Source organism: Miniopterus natalensis, chromosome X (genome assembly GCF_054644295.1).
Source record: "Miniopterus natalensis isolate mMinNat1 chromosome X, mMinNat1.hap1, whole genome shotgun sequence".
Lineage (NCBI taxonomy): Eukaryota > Metazoa > Chordata > Mammalia > Chiroptera > Miniopteridae > Miniopterus > Miniopterus natalensis.
The window spans coordinates 70,915,506-70,939,392 of record NC_142103.1 but is presented as its reverse complement, the minus strand read 5'-3'; the positions used below and the strand labels follow the sequence as shown (position 1 = coordinate 70,939,392).

At 46.4% G+C, this 23,887-nt stretch overlaps 2 protein-coding genes and 1 non-coding gene across 5 annotated transcripts in view; 2 read left to right on the top strand and 1 right to left on the bottom strand.

The window, feature by feature from the left end:
• Positions 1–2,847: 2,847 nt before the first annotated feature.
• On the top strand, positions 2,848–10,554 carry TRO (trophinin). Its single transcript, XM_016220601.2, has 11 exons — positions 2,848–3,559; positions 4,228–4,332; positions 4,442–4,505; positions 4,761–4,840; positions 5,401–5,492; positions 6,197–6,276; positions 6,370–6,412; positions 6,833–6,895; positions 7,457–7,571; positions 8,382–10,150; positions 10,324–10,554. Exons 1-10 carry the CDS (start codon positions 3,425–3,427, stop codon positions 10,137–10,139), a joined length of 2,535 nt encoding a protein of 844 aa, XP_016076087.2. The 5' UTR covers positions 2,848–3,424; the 3' UTR covers positions 10,140–10,150; positions 10,324–10,554.
• On the top strand, positions 7,096–7,224 carry LOC148090557 (small nucleolar RNA SNORA11). The gene has a single exon (XR_015713750.1). It is a non-coding gene; the product is annotated as a small nucleolar RNA SNORA11 (small nucleolar RNA).
• PFKFB1 (6-phosphofructo-2-kinase/fructose-2,6-biphosphatase 1) overlaps positions 9,826–23,887 on the bottom strand; it is a 59,828-nt gene continuing 45,766 nt past the window's right edge. For 2 of the 3 annotated variants that reach the window (XM_016220610.2, XM_016220606.2), the window contains exons 10-14: positions 22,744–22,848; positions 16,711–16,840; positions 14,041–14,103; positions 12,937–13,001; positions 9,826–12,584 (exon numbers count right to left, since the gene is read on the bottom strand). In XM_016220610.2, the coding sequence (XP_016076096.2) occupies positions 12,525–12,584; positions 12,937–13,001; positions 14,041–14,103; positions 16,711–16,840; positions 22,744–22,848 (423 nt within the window). In that variant the 3' untranslated portion in view covers positions 9,826–12,524. The remainder of the gene's footprint in view (positions 12,585–12,936; positions 13,002–14,040; positions 14,104–16,710; positions 16,841–22,743; positions 22,849–23,887) is intronic. The other variant, XM_016220608.2, reaches the window with a different exon arrangement.

Here is a 23,887-nt window from a genome sequence, read left to right as displayed (position 1 = left end):
TTGTCCCTGTTAGCCTAACATCCAACAGGGCCTGGGCACAGCTGTGTGCTCACAGGTAACTAATGCTTCAGTGAGTCAATGATGCCTAGGAGACCTGGAGAGCCGTCTAACCACTTGCCTGGTCTACAAGTAAGGGAGGACCATGGCCCCAATAAGAAATTTCAGCTGTGTTGATTTTCCTTGAAAGCACCAGCATAGCCATCAGGGACTCAGTGGAAACCTTCGGCAGGCTCTCTAACATGTACGGTTTGTATTCTGAATTGCGTATGCTGTGGGGCACCCTACCTTTCAGTCTTTCTTCAATCTTGTCATCCTTGAGACAGAAATAGATGTGACCTAGTGCCCTGTGCCCCAGAGGAGGTCCCGGGGAGAGACCCCGGCGCCCCCCCCCCCCCCCCGTGGAATCCGCGTTGGCACCGACAGGGCTGTTGCAGGCTGTGTGGGAGCCCAGAGGAGCTCGCTGCTCTGCGTGGGAACAGAGGAGTCAAGCGGGATCCCGCATACACGCCGGGGGACGGAGACATCAACTGCAGAGCCGGGAAACTGATGGCTGAATAGGGCAGTCAGCAGAAAAGAGCACACGGAGGAGAACGTGAAGAGGGACGTGGGGAGCGGGAGGGGGGTGCCGGCGGCGAGGGAGACCCCTCCGCAGGCGGAAAGAGGCAGGACCACTTCCGGCCCGGGAGGGGAGCGGGCGGCTCAGACCTCAGGACAGGCTGGGAGGGAGCAGACGCCTTCTGGACTCGGAGGGACGAGGTGAGCTAAGGTGCCGAGCTTTAGTAAAAACTGGGGCGCCCTGCGCTCTGCAGTTTTCACCTGCTTCACTCCTCAGGCCCCTAGTTTTCAAGAAAACCTGCTAGCGTTCGGAAGCTAACCGCATGGAAGTTGTTGGATTTAGAGGTACCTGGATCCGGTTCGCAAGGGAGAAAGGAGGGGGCAGAATCTCCTTTGGGCCACAGAATGGAGAGATTTGGACTCGGTCCTGGCCACAGGATGGAGGGATGTAGACCCCTTTGGTACTGCAGAAAGCAGAGACAGAGAAACCGTTCAGGCGGCAGAAGGGAAGGAGCAGAACCCAGTTCTGGAAGGAGATAGTCATGGCAGAAATCCTTAAGCCTGGAGGAGGGTATCGGGACCTGATCTGAACCACAGAGAGTAGGAATCAGGACATGGAGAAAGGGTGAAGCACAGTGCCATTTGAACAACTGCAGTGACCTGGCTCAGACGGGAGAAAAGAGGGGCTCGTGCCTGGTAGACTGTGGTTTGAAAAGGGAAGGGACAGAACTTGGTAGGTTTTGGGAACAAGGAACATACAAAAGCATAATACGGTGGATGAGGAGTCCATGTCGCAGAAAGGATGGGACTGATCACTTGTAGATGTGGATGTGAGGGAGCGGTTTTGGGGAAAGGGTGGTGCAGGGACTTACTGCAGGGAGGCGGGAGGGGGCGTATTGAAGGGAAGGGGAAGTGCGGAGAAGTACTGCAGGGCGGAGGGAGGGGGCGCATCGGGAAGGGGCTTTGAGTGGCGGTGCTGCGGAGGAGAGGTGGGCGGTATTAGGCATGGGGCGGTGCAAGGACATACTGCAGAGCGGAAGGAGGGCGTCGATGTCGGGGGGAAAGGTGCACTGAGATGTGATGCAGTGAGAAAGAGCGAGCCGAGATGCTAAAAAGGCAGGGAGGGAGATTGTGTGGGAGTGAGGCAGTCAGATTGTCCTGTCCACCGAAGCCTCTCGTGCGCTGAGGTCCTGAGATGGGCGGGGCTCTCTGTTGCGCAGACGCAGTATTGAATTGCGGTAGACTTGTGCAGGTTAAGGGGGCGGAGTGGTAGAACTGACTTGTGGTTTCTTAGAGGCAAAGGGAAGTAAGGTTTAGAAACCAGATGGCCTGGGTTTCTAGGTATGAGAAGCCAGTAGTTGAAGGGTTTGGGGCCCAAGGTTAGATGAGGTTTCCCCCTCCTTTGGAAAGCCTGATGAATCACCTCTTCCTTCTCATTCTCCCCTAACTCAGACCCCTTCCCCTCAGGTTCAGCTGTTACATGACTTCCCAGAAAAATGAATAGGAGAAATGACTGCGGTTATAGGATGCCCCCGGTCCAGGTGAGGCCTCTCTGCACTCTTGCCAGGCCAGCTTCCCATCTTGAGTTCACTTCCTGCTTCGAGCCCCCTACCATTCTGTAGTTGCATAATTTTCTGCCTAGCCCATCTCAGTCCTCCCTGCATGGTGGAGGAGGAGGACAAAAATGTAACGCCCGACTCTTTCTTTTGCTCTCTTCCTTTTCCCTCACTCTTCAGTCACTGCTTAGAGGAAGGGGAGACATTCATGGAAAGGGTGGGCTGTAGGAAGGTCAGATGGATCAGCAGATCATTATCCTAAATGTATAGGGTCCTCTGCCTCCCCCTGGGAGCTTGGGACTTCACTTCCTCCAGATGTACAAGCTGAGACCACTGAAGAGGACAGTGTCTTGCTGATTCATACCCTCTTGGCAGCAACAAAGGACCCCCTGGCTATGGACCCAACAGTTGCAAACCGGCCTAAGAAAAGCAAGACCAAGAAGGACCCTATTAAGTCACTTACTAAGACAATATTTGTTGCCCACCCACCCCAGTCCCATCATCCACTGTGATTACCATCAACAAGCCTAAAATACCTTTGCAGGCTTTAAAACTGCCAATCATCCCCCAGATAACCGGGCTTCAACTACCACCAAGGCAGCCAATATTCAGGCTTCTTCAGTCACCACTCAGCCTAAGAAAGCCAACAAGACAAAGAGAGTTACTGCTAAGGCAGCCCAAGGCCCCCAGTCTCCAACTGGCAGTGAGAGTGTCACTATACAGATCAAGTCACTCTTCTAAGCCCTAAACCTAACAGTCATCCCACAGACTATCCAGGCTCCACTTGCCAGTGAGTCAGCCAATTCCCAGACCTTAGTAGCCACCATGAAGCCTAAGAAAGCTTCCAAGGCTAAGAAGGCTGCCAGTAAGGCCACATATAGTGCCACTGAGATCTCACTGGCTTCAAACACCACCCACACAGCTATCATCCAAGGTCAGATTACCAGTGAGACAACCAATACTCAGGCAATAGCAGCCTCCATTCGAACTAAGAAAGCCTCCAAAGACAAGAAGGAAACTGTTAAAGGCACAAATACTGACACTCTCCTAGGGACCCCAAATACCACTGAGAGAGATATCAGGCAGATTGAGGCCTTAGCAGCAGCTATCCGGCCCAAAAAATCCAAAGGCAAGAAGGCTGCCAATAAGGGCATACATTTTGCCTATGAGGTCTCTGAGGCCCCACCTGCCATTCAAATGGTCACAAACCAAGATCTAGGGTCAAGAGAGGGTCCAGGGCTTGGAAGACTCCCAGTAAGGGCTGGGCAACTGAAACCCAGACTCAAATTGTTCACCAAGGAGCTCAGGCCAAGATGGCCAGCTCTCAGACCAACATAAGTACCCTTGAGACTCAGGTTGCTGCTGCTGTCCAGGCCCTGGCAGATGACTACCTGGCTCAGTTGAGTCTGGAGCCCGCAACCAGGACCCAGGGCAAGAGGAACCGAAAGGTGAGACCTCTGACATTACATCCTTAAATTTTCACTTGGTTTTCATTCCTATCCTCTTTGCTTGTTCATTTATTCTATAAAATTTTACTGAGCCTTTTTACTCTGAGACAGTCTCTGCGTTCAGATAGGCTGTGAGGAATGTTGAGAAGAATGTGATGTAGTTCCTACTCCCTGGCACTTCACAGATTGGTGGGGGAAATAAGACATCCATACATTTAGCTACAAACTGAATATAATACAACATGTATTTACCTAGTAGTTACCATGTGCCAGGCTTTGTGTTGGGTACAGTCACACAGGTTATGTTTTTATGTTTTGAAAGTAACTCTTACCAGCTAGGGATTATATGTCCCAGTTTTACAGATATGAAAATTGAGTCCCAGAGACATGAAGACACTTATCCAAGGGGTACAGCTTGCAGAATTAGTGGTGGCCAAAAGAAGAGGAACCCCAGGCCCTGACCTTGGGTTGCTCCTTTCCAGCAGGGAAATGAAACTCCTGCCTGGAAGACAGTGAAAGACAAGTCTAGGACTCAGGGGGACCAAAAGTAAGGCCAGGAACCCACTACAAGGAGGGTTTAAGGGACTTTCAGGAAGAGGCAGGGTAAGGAGACAGAGCCATCTCTTTCACTTGGTGACTCCGGTCCTTCCTTCTTTCTGATGATGCAGTTCAAGCATCTGAATGGGGATGAGAGAGGTGGCCGTAATTACAGGTGGATCCCGTGGGGCCAGAGGCCTCCACCACCCCGAGATGTGGCCATTTTGCAAGAAAGGGTAAGAATCCTATGCTGCCCAGTCTTTTCTTCACCTGCCCTCTTCTCTGTCATTCTTCCAAGTTTTCTGAAACATATTGAGATTTCCCCATGTGTTCCTCCTCTCCCAGGCAAATAAGTTGGTGAAATACCTGTTGGTTAAGGACCAGACAAAGATCCCCATCAAGCGCTCAGGTAGAGTCATACCAACCCTCCTCCCTTAGCTCTCTCCACTCACCTTTCCCCCATGCCCTGGGGGTAATCATTTACATTTATGGCCTACTCATTCTCTCATATGCCCTCCCCTGCTCTCTTCACGCTGTGTTAATGGCATCTCCCATTAAACATAGCTTAGGACTCAGACTCTACTGACCCCACAGGGCTAGCAAAAAGGCTGAAGCTTTGTGGCCCCTGCTCAGCCAAGTTGCTCTCACCTCTCCCCTCCTGCAGACATGCTGAAGGATGTCATCCAAGAATATGATGAATATTTCCCAGAGATCATTGAACGAGCAAGCTACGCTCTGGAGAAGGTGAAGGGGCAGCCTTGGGGGATGGATACAATGGCGAAACCTTGAATCAAACAAAGGTGTACTTGTCCCTTCTGGGGAGACCACAGAGACTCAGTAAGCCAGCCCCATCACTGTGCAGATGGGTAGACAGTGGCCTAGGGAGGTGCATAGATTTGCCAAGGGTCACATAAGTCAGTGGTAAAAGCACAGCTATGACTCAAGCCACCCAACTTATTCCTGGCTTCTGACTGCTGCTACACAGTTCCTGGAAAGTATTTCAGATGCTCACCTCTTCCTCCTACTCCCCATTCTCTGTCTGCTTAGATTCCCCCTAATCACAAGGGTGATATTGATAACAATAGCACATTTGTTGCCTGTTTGCTGTGTGCTGGCCTCACAGCTAAGTGCTTTACATTCATTTTTCTCACTGAGTTCACACACACACACACACACACACACACACACACACACACACACTCACACTGGCCCCTAGGTACAAGGGGAGCTGTGGGGTGCTCAGGAAGCTCATCGATGCCTAGGCTGAATTTTGTAATCTCACAGGTTATTTTTTTACTTGGCAGATGTTTCGAGTCAATCTGAAGGAAATTGATAAGCAAAGTAGCTTGTATATTCTCCTCAGCACTCAGGAATCCTCCGCAGGCATACTGGGAACGTAAGCTGGGAAAAGGCTGGGGTGGGAGGGAGGCTTCTGCCTTTGTCCATGGTACTTCCCCATCCCTGTCCTCTCTCCCCAAACCCACTTGGAGAGTCAGGAAAGATGGGGTCTAAAAAGCCCCTGTTCCAGCTTCCGCATGTAGCTGGAACCCTGCCCACAAAAGTGGTGCCTGATTATAATTGACTGAAGTGTGTAGAAGCCTGGGGTGGGGCATTTGTACTGTCAGGTTGTCTGTTTGTCCAGAAGCTCCCCAGGAAAGCAGACCTGTCATTGTTTGTCTCTTCCTACTGGTCTTGATAGAGTGGTTCTCAAGGGAGGACTTCCTAGTGTGGGTGGATCATGATGCTCAAGGGCAGGAGGGTCAGTGGGCTGTGAATTCTCTCGTGGCTGAGGGTTCTGAGAGAGAAATAAGGACTCACATTGACTGAGTGCCTGGGTTGAACCCTGTTGCCAGGACTTCTTCCATCCTCTCAGCAACCTGGGGAGAGGAGGATGTGATTTTTCCCGTTTTACTGAATAGGAGGCTGAGGCTCAGGGGTCTAAGTGTCTTGCCCAGGGTCACATAGAGCTTGAAGCATAGACTGGGCAGAATCTCCCATATCTGAGGAATCTGGGAGAGGCTAGCCTAGTGAGCTGGCTGGTGTGTTTTTTGCAGATGGCTGTGGGACATAAACATTCTCTCTGTCCTATTGTTCCTCTAGGACCAAGGACACACCCAAACTAGGTCTTCTCATGGTGATTCTGAGTGTCATTTTTATGAATGGCAACAAGGCCAATGAGGGTGAGTGGCTGAGCATGCAGCTGAATGGGTGACCATGGTCAGAATTCCACATGTTCACTTGCTGTCCCTGTCTCCTCTTGCCTCCCCTTGCAGCTGTCATCTGGGAGGTGCTGCGCAAGTTGGGGCTGCGCCCTGGGTATGATTGGGCTCTCTCAGTGCTTGCTGTCCGTGTTGTCCTTTGGCAAGAGAGGATGGTCCCAGGATTGCATCAGCCTGGTGGTCTGGTGGAGTGGGCTGGGGTGCTGGACTGGGTAGAGGACCCATGGCTCTGACCTGGGTGGATGGGGAAATGGTCCTGAGCTCCCTGCTCCCTCTCTCCTCTATGCCCCTTATCTGTTCTAAGATGAGATATAAGATAGATCTTCACGGTATCCCTGACAAAGAACCATTTGGTCTCAACTGCCTACTTCTAGTGGTCATCTATGTGTTTACTACTTTTCTGGTTTCATTAAGATGGCCACATGTGCTAGAAAGGTCTCTTTCATGTTGGGGAATGCCTCTGCTCTCATCTGAGAAGTTCTGATTTCTGTTCATGGGTTATTTTTCCCATTGTCAGGGTGAGGCACTCGCTCTTTGGGGAAGTGAGGAAACTCATCACAGAGGAGTTTGTGAAGCAGAAGTAAGTGGTGTTTGGGGGCCTTATGAGGCCCCAAAGTGTTCTGGGTATGCTGGTCTGGTTCAGAAAGACTTGATTAGCCCTTTTCTTACACTAGCTTTAGAGGTATCAGCATTCTGTGCCCTAAATCTGAGTCTTGTCTACAATTCCCACGGGTGGACCATTCCAAGGCTGGACCAGATTAAACGAGAGGCCCTTATTATGGGGTGTGCTCAGAGCAGGGTGTCTGAAGAATGGCTCCTCTGTTTACAACACACCCAACAGGAACTTGGGTTTACTCCTCACAGGTGGCAGGATACTTTGGCCTTCTTGTGACATCATACCCTACACATGCCTCCCCTGCAGCACCATGTGACTTCTTTGCACAGAGCCAATGGGAAATGGCTTAATGTTGGAGGTCAAGACAGTGAACTGTGTTTGGGTGTGAGTCTGGGGAAGGATGGTCTTGGAAACCTTCTCCAGGAGCTGAGTTTAGTATGTGTTTGAAGGAGGTTGCCACCTGGTCCTAGTGGTTAGACAACAGATTTGTTTGTTTAGAAGCAAGTTTCATTTCCTTTCTCCAAGGTACCTGGAGTACAAGAGGGTCCCCAACAGCAGACCACCTGAATATGAGTTCTTCTGGGGCTTGCGCTCCTACCATGAGACTAGCAAGATGAAAGTCCTCAAGTTTGCCTGCAAGGTAATAGGAGACCTGCCCTGACTTGGCATATTAAGGGTACGGGTTGCCCCTGATTGGGGCAGGCTGTGTGCAGGGATGGGCAGGTACAGGGCAGCCTGCAGTTCATATGTAAACATATGGAACTTCATTTTGTCCTAGGATGCTGCTCAACACAAAGTTTATATTGTTACATTGTTTCATTCATTCTTCATATTTTGTATTAGTATGCTGAGAATGCTATAACAAAATACCATTGACTGGGTGGCTTAAACGACAGAAATTTATTTTCTCATAGTCCTGGAGGCTAGAAGTCCCAGATCAAGGTCCAGTAGTGTTAGTTTCTGGTGAGGACTCTTTTCCTGGCTGGCAGATGGATGCCTTCTTACTATGTCTTCACTGGTGGAGAGAGAGCCTCTTCTCATGGGGGACACTAATCCTAGTGGATCAGAGCCCTTCCATTATGACTTCATTTAACTTTACCTCCATAAAAGTCCTATTTCTAAATATAATCACATTGGGGGTTGGTGCTTCAACATATGAATTTTGGGGGGGGGCACAGCATTTAATCCATAACATATTTACTCTCTTATCATTTCCCATATTACAGATGAAGACACTTGGGCTCAGTGAGGTTAAGTAACTTATCCAAGGTCACACAGCACCTAAGTTATTACAGCTGAAATTGGATCTTAAGACTGACCAATGATAGAGGCTCAGTAGCTAAGAACTTAAAAAAAATACTACTATTGGCTTTATACAAAGCCCATAATATGTACTTAATACATGATTATAATGCTATTTTCCTTTTAATGATCATCATTCCCATTTCAGGTGCAGAAGAAAGACCTCAAGGACTGGGCTGCTCAGTACCGGGAGGCAGTGGAGATGGAAGTTCAGGCTGCAGCAGTGGCTGTGGCTGAGGCTGAGGCCAGGGCTGAGGCAAGAGCCCAAATGGGAATTGGAGAGGAAGCTGTGGCTGGGCCCTGGAATTGGGATGACATGGATATCGACTGCCTAACAAGGGAAGAGTTAGGCGATGATGCTCAGGCCTGGAGCAGATTTTCATTTGAAATTGAGGCCAGAGCCCAAGAAAATGCAGATGCCAGCACCAACATCGACTTCAGCAGAGGAGCTAGCACCAATGGTGCTAGTATTAGCTTCAGTGGTGCACCCAGTCCCAGTGGTGGCTTTGGTGGCAGAGCTGGCATTAGCTTTGGTGGCACACCCAGCACCAGTGCCAGCTTCAACAGTGTAACCAGTGTTAGCTTTGATGGCACACCTTGTACCAGTGCCAGCTTCGGTGGTGGGGTCAGCTCTAGTTTCAGTGGCCCACTCATCACCAGTACCAGTTTCAGTGGTGGAGCCGGCTCTGGCTTTGGAGGCACACTCAGCACCACTGCAGGCTTCAGTGGTGCGCTTATTACCAGCACCAGCTTTGGCAGTGCACCCAGCACCAGTGCAGTCTTTAGCGGTGCACTTAGCACCAGCACTGGCTTTGGTGGCACACTCAGTACTAGTGTCTGCTTTGGTGGCTCTCCCAGCTCTGGTGCCAGCTTTGGTGGCACACTCAGTACTAGTATCTACTTCGGTGGCTCTCCTAGCACCAGCACTGGGTTTGATAGCATACTCAGCACCAGTGTCTCCTTCAGTGGCTCTTCTAGCACCATCGCTGACTTTGGTGGTACACTGAGCACCAGCATCTGCTTCAGTGGCTCTTCCAATACTAGTGCCAGCTTTGGTGGTGCAATCAGCACCAGTCTTGGCTTTGGTGGTGCCCTCAACACCGGTGCTGGTTTCAGCAGTGCTGTCAGCAGCAGCACCGGCTTTAGTGGTGCACCCATCACCAACTCTGGCTTTGGCGGTATGTTCAGCACTAGTGCTGACTTCACTGGGGCACTTAGCACCACTACTGACTATGCAAGTGCTCCCAGCACCAGCATTGGCTTTGGTGGAGATCCCAGCACCAGCCTCTGCTTTGGTAATGTGTCTAATACCAACCTATGTTTTGGTGGCCCTCCTAGCACCAGCACCTGCTTTAGTGGAGCTACTAGTGCCAGTTTTGGTAATGGGCTTAGTACCAGTGTGGGCTTTAACTTTGGCAATGGGTTAAGTACCGGCACTGGATTTGGTGGCGGACTGAGCACCAGCACTAGCTTCAATGGTGGACTAGGCACCAGTGCTGGCTTCAGTGATGGACTGAGCTCCAGTGCTGGCTTTGGTGGCGGACTGATCTCCAGCGATGGCTTTGGTGGTGGATTGGGCACCAATGCTGGTTTTGGCAGCACACTTGGCACCAGTGCTGGCTTTAGTGGTAGCCTCAACATCAGTGATGGCTTTGGTGGTGGGCCTAATACCAGCTTCGACGGAGGACTGAGTACCATCATTGGCTTTGGCAGTGGTTCCAACACCAGCATTGGCTTTACTGGCGAACCCAGCACCGGCATTGGCTTCAATGGTGGACCCAGTTCTATCGTTGGCTTCGGCAGTGGACTGAACACCGGTGCTGGCTTCAGCGGTGGACCGAGCAACGGTGCTACCTTTGGTGGTGGAGCCACCAGCCTTGGTGCCTGTAGCTTCTCCTATGGCTAGTGAGGTTTCAGGTAATTACAGCATTTCCACAGCCAAAGCCCACTTATGGATATAAGTGCTGGGAGATGTTATAAGAAACCCCGAGGTGGGAGGGCAGGGTGGGAAGATGAAGACAATGGAGGAAGTATAAGAAAACAGTGTATTTGGTGCTAAAATATGTTCCTTTTTGGTGTTTTGTTTTCAGGTTTATTTCCCATATTTACGGATACCACTAATGAGTTGCAGCAGTCCTTCCTTCCCATGGAGCCAAGGTACATCCTTGGAATATTTGTCCACCCAGCAGTCTAAGCAGTGCTACCAATCAGCTGAGGTTGACATGCTATGAAAAATCTGGTTGGCAATCCTGCTTTATTGTTTGCTTTCTGTGTGCTGTCGTATTTTGGTATCAGAGTTACATTAAAATTTGCAAAATGAATTGGAGTTTTTTTTCTTTCTTTTATTGTATTTAGGTTGTTGTGAGTGACATTTTGGGTTCATAGAAGAGCTAGAGATCAACATAGCTCTTTGGGGAAGGTGGAGTTTAGTTTTAGGCTAGTACACTGCTGGTGAGAGTGCAGACTGGTGCAGCCACTACAGAAACAGTATGGAGGTTCCTCAAAAAATTAAAAATGGAACTGCCATTTGACCCAGTGATCCCACTTTTAGGAATATATCCTAAGAAACTTAAAACACCATTTAGAAAGAATATATGCACCCCTATATGCATAGCAGCGCAATTTACAATAGCTAAGATCTGGAAACAGCCCAGGTATCCATCAGTAGATGAGTGGATAAAAAAGCTGTGGGACATTTACACCATGGAATACTATGCAGCTATTAAAAAAGAAGGATCCTTTACCCTTTGAGACAGCATGGAGGGACCTGGAGAGTATTATGCTTAGTGAAATAAGCCAGTCAGAGAAAGACAAGTATCACATGATCTCACTCATGTGGAATCTAAAGAACACACTGATGAACAAAACAGATACAGAGACACTGAAGCATGCAAAAGACTGATGACTCTCAGAGGGAAGAGGGGAGGGTGGGAAGAGGTTAATCAAAGAACTTATATGCATAGCCCATGGACAAATGATAGTGTGGGGAAGGCCTGTGGGGGCGGGAGCAGGGTGGAGAGGGCCAATGGGGAGAAAAGGAGGGGACATCTGTAACACTTTCAACAATAAAGATAAAGCTTATTAAAAAAAAAAGAAAGCATGACTTCAGTGGGATAGAGACCTAGAGAAAGCATGGAAGGCAAAGGGATAATAGCTTGAACAAAGATAGGAGGGGGAAAGCCTGGAACAGAATGCAGAGGGAGAAGGTTCTGGACGGTAATTATAGATTCATTTTTGAGATGTTTGTGTAAGAATGGAGGGACAAAGAGGGAGGTAACTAGAGGGGAACACAGGAATAAGAGAGGGTTTTATTAGGATAGGAGAGAGACCTGACCATGTTGCATAGACCATGGGGGCAAAACCCAATAGAAAAGGACAGGAGATAGAAAAGGAATAGTCAGGAATTGACTGAAGTAGGCCATCCCTGAGAAGGTGGGATGGGATAGAGTACCAGAAAGTAGTGTATGAGTTTGTCTTTTCAGCACTGGGTTGCTGGTACCTGCCCAGAAATACTACATGTATGTGCCTACTCTGCAGGAGACGTGCTGCTACGGATCCTGTGCATGACACAGAAAGTTGTAAGGACTAGGGGTCAGTGGCCAGATAGTGGGATGCTTGTATTTAAGAAGTCAGACTGGGGAGAAGTCTACATGATGCCATTGTCCATGGAGTGGGTGATGAGTGGAGTTGACGGGGACTGGAAGGCCAGGGTATTGTTTGGATTACTTATATGGACAGTGACAACACTCAGAATGGCAGCAAGAGTTGGAGAAGAGAGGAGCACTGCGGTCCAAGTACATCTCTGAGTATAGGGATGATAGTGTCTTGTGTCCAGCCACACTGTCCACCAAAGAAAAAGGCCTATAGGCAATCACAGAGACCCATCTCCTCCCTCACTTTTGGAGGTGCTACTCCAGAAGTCTTTTCTCCAGGAAGCTCTCAGCCATTCCACACCCCCACAGTGCCAGAGCCACTTCACAGGGTCAATATCTTAAGATCCTGTGGGAGATGCCTCACAATGACCATCTCTCTTCTCTTAGAGGCAGAAGTTTTCATTGATCAGGGAATAAAAATAAAGAAAAAAAGTTTTGTCCAGAGCTAGACAGCTCCTTGGTTGTAGCTAGAAATCTAATGACACCTGTTTTGGAACGGTTGAGGGCTTCTTCCCTGGAAGCAGGGCTCTCCCAGTGAGGCCAAATCCAGAGTCTTCTCAGTGTAGAAGAGCAAGGATAGAAGCTCCTAAAGGTGGAAGACAGTCAGGAAAGAGGTAGTTTGACCTCCTGGAAAGGGCTCAGTAGTGGGCAGGGACGGTGTCCAGGGCTTCCTCAGGTTCTCGGGTGATGTCCACATTCTGAGAGAAGAAAGCCCATGATTAATAGGAAGAAGACAGCAGTGTGGAGCCCGCAGCCCCTCCCCTGTCTGTTGTCCTCACTACCAGGCTCTCCTTCTTCAGCCAGGCCTGGATCCTGATCCTTTTCTCAGGAAAGCCTGGAGGAATTTCAGCCTGAGGCCTTTTTGACAGGGTTTGCTCTAGCCCTGCATCTCCATGATGCCTTAGTCTGGGCCGTGATTCCAGCATTTCTAGGTGCTGGCTATCTACTTGGTGATGCGAAACACCCAAGGTCTGTGGCACTGGAGTGGCCTTTCAGTGGGGGAGGGTGCTTTCACCATGTTCCTGCTTAGGACACAGAGTCCTCACCTACCTCAGGCTTCTCCCGATGTGTGTTTACAGCCTCCACATTCAGGTAGATGGACTCCACTTTGCAGCCTCAAAAAGAATAAATTGTCCATACAAGGAGCCCATAGGTCTTCCCTGAGGTGTCATTCCCCAACGCCCCCATTGCTACCCACATCCCCAGCTCCAACCTGTGTGCAGTTGTGACTTCCCTGTAGGGAGGGGAATTTAGACCAGCTCTGTGATGTGTGGGAAGACACCAGGCCTAAGGGGCAGCCTCACAGCTTTTCCCCAAATAGTCCCAGTGTTCCCTGAGCCTCAGTTGCCCAATTGTCAACGGGAAGATGAGAAGAGATGATCTCTGGGGCCTCCCCTAATGCTTGTGTTCTGTGAGGCAGCAATCTAACCTATACAATAATGATGGAACTCTGCAGGTCCTCTGAGCTGTGTCAGGTGGTGAAGTGGTGGAAGAGTCCTGGGGCCACTCCCTTGGGACCATCAGTTCCAGGTAAAGTTTACTTAGAGGACAATGGTTATGGCAACATCTGAGGTATGGAAGGTCACAGGGAGTTTGGGGGAGCTTGAAGAAGGAGGATGGTGGTATCACCAGGGCCTGGGGCTGGCAGAGGAGGCCCAATGCCTGTGGAAACCCCCTTAGCTCCGTCTCTGGATTGCAGTCTACCCTAGGCTTCAGTACACCAACTGCCTGTTCACAGTCCAGAAAAGATTTGAGTCTGTCTCTTCCCTGCTCATGAACATTTCACAGCTAACTAATGCCCCAAGAGAGAGTCTAGATTGCCTAGGCTAGCCTTTGAGCCCTTTCTTCAGTTTGACTCCAGCATACACTTACTTGTTCCTCTTGTCCCCTTTGGAGACACCTCCCCCCACCCCACCGCTATAGCTTGGTGTTCTATGCTCAGTGCACAGGGAGAGGCAGAGAAAGTTGGGGCTAGGTTTCAGTTTAGAGGCCGTCCCAGTTTCCCCCCATTCTTATCCTGCCACCACCAGTCCCTCCTCTACCAGGACAACCAAATATCCACCCAAGGAACTGCCCCCAGGACTCTACTGGGCAAATGGAGGCATGCTCATGGCCTTTATGTGCCTTTCCCCAGATGAAGGTGGGGGCTCTCACCATAAGCCACAGGTGTGAGTTTGAGCACTGTGTGCAGAGGGCACTTGAGATATGGCAGCTCATCTGGAAAGGAGGAGAAAGCAGCCATCAGAGACAGGGTGCTAGGGAGGTCCCCAAGTCCCCAGGCCTGCAGGTTTACAGCACTCTCCCCTGTCCACACCCCTTCCCCATGGTCTTCCTCCCCAGGGGCCCACTCCTCTGCACCCTGCAAGGTGGCCAGGGAGGAGGAGAGCAGAGGGGAGACAGGAGGGCCCTGGGGAATGCAGCCAGACTGTGGGTCCCCCAGGATTGTCAGGATGGTCACCTTGGAGGTGAACTACCTCCTCACTCACAGGGCAACCATGGCACCAAGGCAGGCCTCCCCGCCCCCAGCCCCCGCCCCAGCCACAGTTCCTCCACAGGCTCCCCAGCCACAGAGGCCCACAGTGCATCTCCCCATGTGTTTCCTGAGACCCTACTGTGCACCAGGCCCTCGGATGAGGTGTGCGGGTTCCTGGGAGGCTCCCACAGCTTTTTCCCCACCCAGGCCTGCGCCCTCTGACTCCTCTCACTCTGGTTGATGGACAAGCACTCCTCGATTCACCGATTCGGGTTGTTGACTATTATGCATAAAGTTCCCTGAATGTCCACTTACCATTTCTTGTGTGGGCCTAGGTTTTATTTACCGGACAGCCCTCAGGGTCATGCCCATTGCACGGATGAGGAAAGCGAGGCTCTCAGAGTGAAGACACTCATCCTAAGGCACACAGCCAGGGAGTGGCAGCGCTGGGCCTGGAACCCAGAACCCTCTTAGTTCAAATGTGTGCTCTGCCCACTGCAGTCTGCCGTCACTGCCTTCGAGGGGCTCACAGTGTTTTGGGGGCAACACCCCACCTCTCAGCACTCTCTGATCACACCCACCTGCCCACCCACCTGGATTGCCCAGACACTCCTCGTCTCCCTTCATTGAGCCAGAACCTAACCCCTCGCGGCTTCCCACGCTGGAGGTTCCTCCTACACTTCTAAGGGGCCAGCCAATGCCCTGACAGCCCCCTGAGACATCTGTTTTGGCAATGTCCTGGGCGTCCATCCTGCTCCTCCTCCTCGCCTTGGTCAGCATCACCGTCAGGCCCTGGGTCCGGCACTTTGGTGCACTATCTGCTTCCAGCCTCGCTGATGCTCTGCGGGAGTTACTGTTCCTCGTGGCACAGGTGACCGAAGAGACTCCCAGCAGGGAACCCAGTTGCCTGAGGTCTGGCACCCCGCTCTGCCACCGCCTCCACAAGTGGCCTGGCCCTGCTTTTTCTCCCTTTGGCCCTTAGGGTTCCCATCTCTCACAGCATAGGGTTGGACTAGATGTCTTCCGAGGGTGCCCCAGCTCTGAGGTCCCCTGGGCCTGCATCCTTAGTCGCGTTATCTCTCGGCCTCTGTTTCCTCACCTGAGTAATAGGGGTAGGAGCATGTGCTCAGCCTGCCTGGCTCAGCTCCCAGGGCAGCTGTGAGCAGGTGGTGTGGCCTGTGCATGGGGGCAGGTAGGAAGTGGGTAGTGTGCAAAAAGGACACGCGCTTGCTACCCACACACTCCATGCATGTGTGTGTGTGGGGGGGGGCTGCTGGAATGCAGATGGGATCCATGTCCCTCCAGCCCCTCTGAGCCCCGTGACCTAGGTGGGGAGTCACTTCACTCTCAGAGCCCCCATTTCCTCACCTGCACAGTCAGGTTACTGTGCCCGCCTCGCCGTCTCAGACAGCACCGAGCAGTAGGTATGTGGACAGTATCAGAAATCCAGTAGCACGGGAACCCCCACCCCAATCCCTACCACCTTTTTTTCAGTAAGGAAATTGAGGAAATGATTTGTCCAATGTCAAGTTCTCATGTTCCCCAGGTTCCAATTCTGGATGACTCCATACTACAAGTGCCCTTGATTTTAAACTTAACAATATAGAAACCATACAAATCGGCAAACGTTGCCCACTTCAAATATGGCTTTGCGCTGTCCTCACACACCCTCACAGTGTCCTGGAGATGCCAACACTTCAGCATCCACGTAGCAAGTGGACTCTACACCTGAAGGTGGCACAACAGTCCCTTGCCAGGCCACCTGCCCTAGTTTGCAATTCAGTATATGTAGTCAGTATATAAATACTCTATAAATGACAATGCCTAGATATTTTTTAAAAAAGAAATGATTTAAATTTTAAAAAATGAAAACACTATCTTGAGAAAATCATCTCTACAGCAAATATAGAAACCTGTCATCAGTATCATGAGGGCATGAAAGGTCCATTCCCACCTGATGACAGCAAGCTTCAGAGAAATACTAGTTTTGCTTTTCCAGATTGAGGCAGATTGTTAAGGCTGGCTCTGAAGACATTAGCTCAGAATGGTAGGAATACTAACGGTAGCACCTAACACTTATGCAGCTCACACTATGTGTCATGAACTGTTCTAAGCTCTTTACATATGTTGATTTATTTAAACTTCATCATTATTGTCCCCGCTTTACAGATGAGGAAACTGAGGCCAGAGAGGTTAAAGTAATTTGCCAAAGGTAGTATGTGATAGAGAAAGAACTTGAATTCAGGCATCTCTGTTCTAGATACTGTGCTCTTAACTAATATATAAACCACCAGCTGCTAGTGCCAGGGTCTCGAATCCACCCATGCCAGGAACGGAGAGGATAATAGTACCTGAGCTCTTATCCAAGAAGTAGGCCAGGAGGCACCGCATGACAGCCTGGTGGCAGATCACCAGAACATTTTCCTGCCGTTCTAGTTCCATTATAACTGGCTCCAGACGCTGAACCAGATCCTCATAGGACTAAAAATAAGAAAAACATTTGGGTAAGAAAGGGAGATGAGGTACATTTGCCCAGAGGAGAGGAACTCTAGACTAAGGATCAGGAAAACTTAGATGTGGTGCCACTTGAGTTGTTGACCCAGCAGTATGACCTTAGGCAACTCACTTCCCTCTTAGGGTCTTGGTTTCCCATCTATTAAATGGGGAGCAATCAATATATTCAACTAGATATCAATAACAATAATAAAACTTCCCACTACAAAAAATTACTCGAAAAGTTAGATAAAATAAATGCCTGCATTGCTGACTTTTCAAGAAAATAAGGGAAACATTATAAATATAGGGTTCCAAAATGAAGAAAACCTTCGTAAAAAAGAGTGATAAGTGGATGTAGAGGCCACAACTGCCCTGGGGATATTTGTCAATCACATTATCCAAAAGACTTGAGTTTTTAAAACCTTATAGAGACAGAAGACAAGGCCTTAGGTATGCACGAGGTAGGGAGTTGGGACTGAAATTCTCAAATAAACCTGAGACCCTCAAAGGGCTACACCTTCAACAGAAGTATGAACTAGAAAAAAGTATATATAAGCAAAAGGAAACAATAAAAACCTATATCTGTCTCTGTTTGACTCTTAGTACAAAAAATTAGAAAATGCCTCCTACAAGAATGTACAACCATAAGTCTACCCTCAATGGATTTGAGGTTCAGAATTACACTACCCATGTGTTTCAGGAAATGCTAAGCTGAGAGTTTAATGAAAAGTGATTTCAAGTTGTTAGCTCCTAGGAGTGTCTAGAAGAAGCAAATAAAAATTTTCTCTGGATTTTCTCAACTCAGACTGCATGGGATTGTCACAGATAAATTTTTGCCAAACTGAGGCTAATATAATATGCAAGGAAAATAAACTATCATGAGTGAAAATAAGCAGGAAAAAAACCCTGAGAGGAGAACCTTAAAAACTTAAGATAAATAATCCAGAATATAAAACAAATATGTTTAAAATTTTTAAAGAAATAAAAGATGGAGTAAAAAATGGAAGGAAGAAATAAGATGCTAGTAAATACATGATGTAGATTTGAAACAGAACTAAATAGAATTCTAGAAACAAAAAATATATATTCATTAAAACTGAAGTCTCAACGGATGGAGTAAACAGAAGTTTAGATACAACTGAAGAAATCAAAATTTGGAAGACAAAGCTGAAGAAATTTCTCCAACTGCAGCAAAGAGATCAAAAACAAGGGGAAAAAGTTAGGAGACCTACAGAATAGAGACAGGACAAATACACATCTAATTGTATTTCCAGAAGGAGATAGTAGAGAACATATGAGAGAGAAATAGTTAAAGATATAATGTCTAAGAGTTTTTCTAGAATTGATAAAGAATTCCAATTCTCAGATTCAGGAGTCCAACCCAGCAATATAAATAAAAAGAAATTAATATTTAGACATATCAGAGTGGAACTCAAAAGCAATAAAAATGTGACGACCCTAAAAATAGCCAGAGAGAAAAGAAATATCAATTAGACTGATAGGAGACTTCTTAGCCACATTAAAAGTCAGAAGACAATGGGGGTAATATCTTCAAAGTGTTGAGAGAAAACAACTATGAACCTAGAGTTTTATACCAAAAGTATCATTTAGGACTGACCTCCTCCCACCCCAAGACCTTTTTAGACAAAAATGGTGAGTTTATTACCAACAGATCCTCCTAAACAAACCTCTAGAGGAAAATGGAAACTGAACCCAGAGGGAAAACTTGAGATGCAAGGAGAAAAATTGACCGAGGGATTGATAAACATGTGGTTAACTACAAACAAACTGTATACGATAATAAAATTAATAATAATAATATGAATTCATTTGAAGATTAAGACACAAGGTTGGACTAAAATACAAAACAATAGATTTATTCCAGGGATGCAAGGCTGGTATAACATCCGCAAATCAATAAATATGATATATCACATAAACAAAATGAAGGACAAAAATCATATGATCATATTAATAGATGCAGAAAAAACATTCGACAAAATCCAGCACCCATTTCTGATAAAAACTCTCAGCGAAGTGGGAATAGAGGGATCATATCTCAACATAATAAAGGCCATATATGACAAACCTACAGTCAACATCATACTCAATGGGCAAAAACTAAAACCATTTCCCTTAAAAACAGGAACAAGACAGGGGTGTCCACTTTCACCACTCTTATTCAACATAGTACTGGAAGTCCTCGCCACAGCCATCAGACAGGAAGAAAACATAAAAGGTATCCAAGTTGGAAAGGAGGAAGTAAAACTTTCATTATTTGCAGATGACAGGATATGGTACATAGAAAACCCTAAAGACTCCATCAAAGTACTACGAGATTTGATAAACGAATTTGGCAAGGTAGCTGGAAACAAAATCAACATCCAGAAATCGGTGGCATTCTTATACACCAACAATGAACTTTCAGAGAGAGAAACTAAAAAAACAATCCCATTTACCATTGCAACTAAAAAAATAAGATACCTAGGAATAAACTTAACCAAGGATGTAAAAGGATGTACTTGGAAAACTACGTGACACTGGAAAAAGAGAAGATATTAACTAGTGGAAGAATATATCATGCTCAGAGATTGGAAGAATTAATATCATTAAAATGTCCATACTACCCAAAGCAATTTATAGATTCAATGCAATTCCTATTAAAATACCAACAGCATATTTCACAGATCTAGAACAAACATTTCAAAAATTTATTTGGAACCAGAAAAGACCTCGAATAGCTGCAGCCATCTTGAGAAAAAAGAACAGAGTGGGAATGATCACTTTACTGAATATCAAACTGTACTACAAAGCCATTGTAATCAAAACACTCTGGTATTGGTACAACACTAGACATACAGATCAATGGAACAGAACAGAGTCCCCAGAAATAGACCCACCCCATTATGGTCTGTTAATATTTGACAAAGGAGGCAAGAGCACCCAATGGAGTAAGGACAGTCTCTTCAATAAATGGTGCTGGGAAAATTGGACAACTACATGCAAAAAAATGAAACTAGGCCACCAACTTTCACCATACACAAAAATAAACTCAAAATGGATAAAAGACTTAAATGTTAAGTTGCGAAACTATAAAAATCCTGGAAGAAAACATAGGCAGTAAAGTCACAGACACCTCACATAGGGGAATTTTCACTGGTACATCTCTTAGGGCAAGAGAAATAAAAGAAAAAATAAACATATGGGACTACATCAAATTAAAAAGCTCTGCACAGCAAAAAACAGCCTCAAAATACAAAGGAACCCCATGGTCTGGGAAAACATATTTGCCAAGGATGCATCTGATAAGGGGCTAATTTCCAAAGTGTACAAAGAACTCATACAAGAGGAATATAAGCAACCCAATTAAAAAATGGGAAAAGGACCTGAATAGACACTTCTCCAAAGAGGACGGACATACAGATGGCTAAGAGACACATGAGAAAATGCTCAATGTTGCTAATCATCAGAGAGATGCAAATGAAAGCACAATGAGGTATCACTTCACACCTCTCAGGATGGCTACCATCAACAAATCAACAAACGACATGTGCTGGCGAGGGTGTGGAGAAAGGGGAACCCTGGTACACTGCTGGTGGGAATGCAGACTGGTGCAGCCACTATGGGAAACAGTATGGAGGTTCCTCAAAAAATTAAAAATGGAGCTGCCTTTTGACCCAGTGAGCCCACTTCTAGGAATATATCTTAAGAATCCTGAAACATTAATCAGAAAGAATATATGCACCCCAATGTTTATAGCAGCACAATTTACAATAGCTAAGATCTTGAAACAGCCCAAGTGCCCATCAGTAGATGAGTGGATAAAAAAGCTGTGGGACATTTACACCATGGAATACTATGCAGCTCTAAAGAAGAAGGATCTTGTACCCTTTGGGACAGTATGGATGGACCTGGAGAATATTATGCTAAGTGAAATAAGCCAGGCAGAGAAAGACAAACATCACATGATCTAATTTATATGTGGAATCTAAACAACTTAATAAACTGATGAACAGAAATGATTCAATGACATGGAAGCATGGATCAGACTGACGAATCTCAGAGGGATAGAGGATGGTGCATGGGTGGAGGGGGAGAGATTAACCAAAGAATTTATATGCATATATGTGTTACCCAAGGACATGGACAATGGTGTGGAGAGGAATTGGGGGGGGGGTGCGGGGTGGAATGGGTCATTGGGGAGAAAAAGGGACATCTGTAATATTTTGAACAAAAATAAACAAACAAAATAAATAAATGAATAAATAAATAAAATTTAAAATAAAAAATAAAAATAAACAAAACAGTAATAAACATGTAAGTTATGAGACAGAGTGACTAGGATTTAAAATTCTTATTTTAATTTAGGAAAATGTGGAAATATTCATTTTAGATTTTGCTAATCATGAATATTAAAATGTTGAGCAACCTCTAAAAGAGTGGAAACAGATTATATAATTCAAATATAGATTTAAAAACTCTACCAATTCTAAAGGAAGGAGGAAAAGAGAAAAAATAAACAAAGCATAGAGAGCTCCAAATGAGAAAACAGAAGTAAGCTGAAATAAATCAGTAATGACAGTAAAAGTAAATGCACCAAATCTACCATTCAATAGACATATATTTTCAGTCTGTATTAAAAATCAACCAAAGCCAACTATGTTCTGTTTACAATAGACACAAAATAAAAATATAAAAAGAAGCACAAAATAATGAGTAGATACAGATGAACTAGGCAAGTACTAACTATACAAAATCTTATGTAGTTATATTAATATTAAATGAAATACACTTTTAGGTAAAAAGCATTTTTAAGAGAAAAGAGGTTTTCTCACTATATAATAATAAAATGTACAATTTACTAAGAAGATATAATTGCTTTAAATATATCTACCTCTAATAACAGAAGCTCAAAATATATAAAGGAAAATGAGGGCAAGCTCAGGCAGACTTTGTAATGTCATTTCTGGGGATGAAGATGAAAATGTGAGAGTGCTTTGCAACACAGGAGAGCTACTGTTTTATCTTCCCTGATGTTGGCTTTTCTGATAACTGTTCTTAGGAATTTGTATCAGAAATGGAGTATGACTAATAAATACTCTAAAATGTAGAATTGGCTAAATGGAGGCTGAGTAGAAAGGAATGAGGATGCACCTCATACAGGGATAGAGAACTGATGGTCTGGTTCATGTGGTGGCAAAGAAGTAGGTTAAAATATTAGCCATTGTCCATTTGGATTCCAACCCACTGCTCAGAGAGGCTGGAGCTTTAGACCACTTGACAATAAAACGCCAGGAAATTAGAGTATGCTGAAGTACCTCAAGTGCCTTTAGTGAAAGTATACCAGAGACAAAGTCTAGGATAAAGGGAGTCCTCCTGAAAGCAGAGAGGAAATAGTGGGCAAAATGTAGCCTTTATTTTTATTTTTTATTTTTTTGTTAACTCTCACCTGAGGATATTTTTTTCCATTGATTTTTAGAGAGAGGGAGGGAGAGAGGGAGGGATGGAGAGAGAGAGTAAGAAAGAAAGAGAGAGAGAAAGAAACATGAATGCGAAAGAGGAACCCTGACGGGTGTGGATGAACCCGCAGTGCAGGTATGTGCAGGGAATCCAACACACAACCCTTCAGTGAGCTGGCCGACACTCTAACCACTGAGCAACACCGGCCAGGGCAAATATGTAGCTTTTGAAACAGAAGAATCTGTTGCTCATAGCCAAGAATCTGAGACAGCCCCAGGCCAGATAATCATGTACCTTGTGGGATGGCAGTTGCTGCAAAATATGCTTTATCCTGTTTCTAAAGCAACCTAGGAAACTATGGAACCTAGCAGTTGGAATGGAGACACTGGGGAGGAGTTCTAGGAATCAGTCCAACCTTCAAAGCTTACCTCTCCCTTGGGATAGCGGTAGCGATATTTATCTTGGTCCCGTAGTGCAAATTCTTCAGGGTAATGTTCCTGGATTTCTTCATAGGTCATCTCCTCACAGACACCCTGAGAAAAATTATTTGGGGACAAAAGTATTTAGAAGGTGAAATCCACACAGCCTTTACCACAGTTTTGAGGCCAAATGATTGTAGAACAGTAACACCTAGGTGTTTGTAAACACAGCTCTAGGTTTGTGCTGTTGCCTGAGTGTATATGTGTGTGTGCGCGCACAAGGTATGTGGCTGTGCAGATGTGAGAGTGAGTGCATGTGTATAGATATGTTCAGCATGAGTGTATGGTGGGTCTCTGTTGTGTTTCTATATGATTGTCCCAATAAGTTTGTAGGTGTACATTGTCTATATATATGTACGTATTTTTATAAATATGTGGGTTTAAGGATTTGTGACTTTGCATGTGTGTGTGCAGTATGCTTATGATGTATACCTGTGGCATGTTTAGGGATCTATACTTTGCGTTTGTATGTTTATCTCATCATATGTAGTGTGCCTGTGTGATTGTGTGTGTACAGGGTGTCTGAGCATCTGAAAATGTGCCTGTATGAATGTTTGTGTGATCTGTCTTTGGCATGTGTATCTGTGAGTGTGTATGTGCCTGATTATGTTTCTGGTGGATATGTGTGAACACATGTATGCCTATGTCTGAGGTCTGTGTGAATTTGTAGTAATATGCTTGAGGCTGTATGATGTACCGTGTATGTGTCCATGGTATGCCTCTGTGTTCATGTGATGTAGAAATAAGCAAAGACTGCATGTGTGTCTATGGTGACTGTGATTGTGTCTATATGTATCTCTAGGTGTGTCTAAGTGTGCGTGTGTGTGTATGGTGTAGATGTTTTGGTAGATGTGTCTGTCAGAGAGCCTGTGTCTGACTAGTGGGCCCATGTGTAAAGTAAGGGTCTGTGGCTGTAAGCATACTTGTGGTGGGTGTCTGTGACTATGGATGCAAGTTTATGCACATCTACAGCAGGGTTCTCCTATTAGATAGCATTTCTCATCCCTCCTGCCCTACCTCTGCTCCAGAAGCTCTGGCAGATAAAGAAACAGCTATCCACAGACATCTCAGAAGGCAAGAATTAATAAATTCC

What these genes read in the sequence shown, in the direction of transcription:
- TRO (XM_016220601.2), top strand. Translation starts at nt 3,425, where the DNA reads ATGGCCAGCTCTCAGACCAACATAAGTACCCTTGAGACTCAGGTTGCT. An exon ending in CAAGCTACGCTCTGGAGAAG is followed by an intron (nt 4,841 to 5,400) that starts GTGAAGGGGCAG and finishes TTTACTTGGCAG; the next exon opens with ATGTTTCGAGTCAATCTGAA. An exon ending in AAGTTGGGGCTGCGCCCTGG is followed by an intron (nt 6,413 to 6,832) that starts GTATGATTGGGC and finishes TCCCATTGTCAG; the next exon opens with GGTGAGGCACTCGCTCTTTG.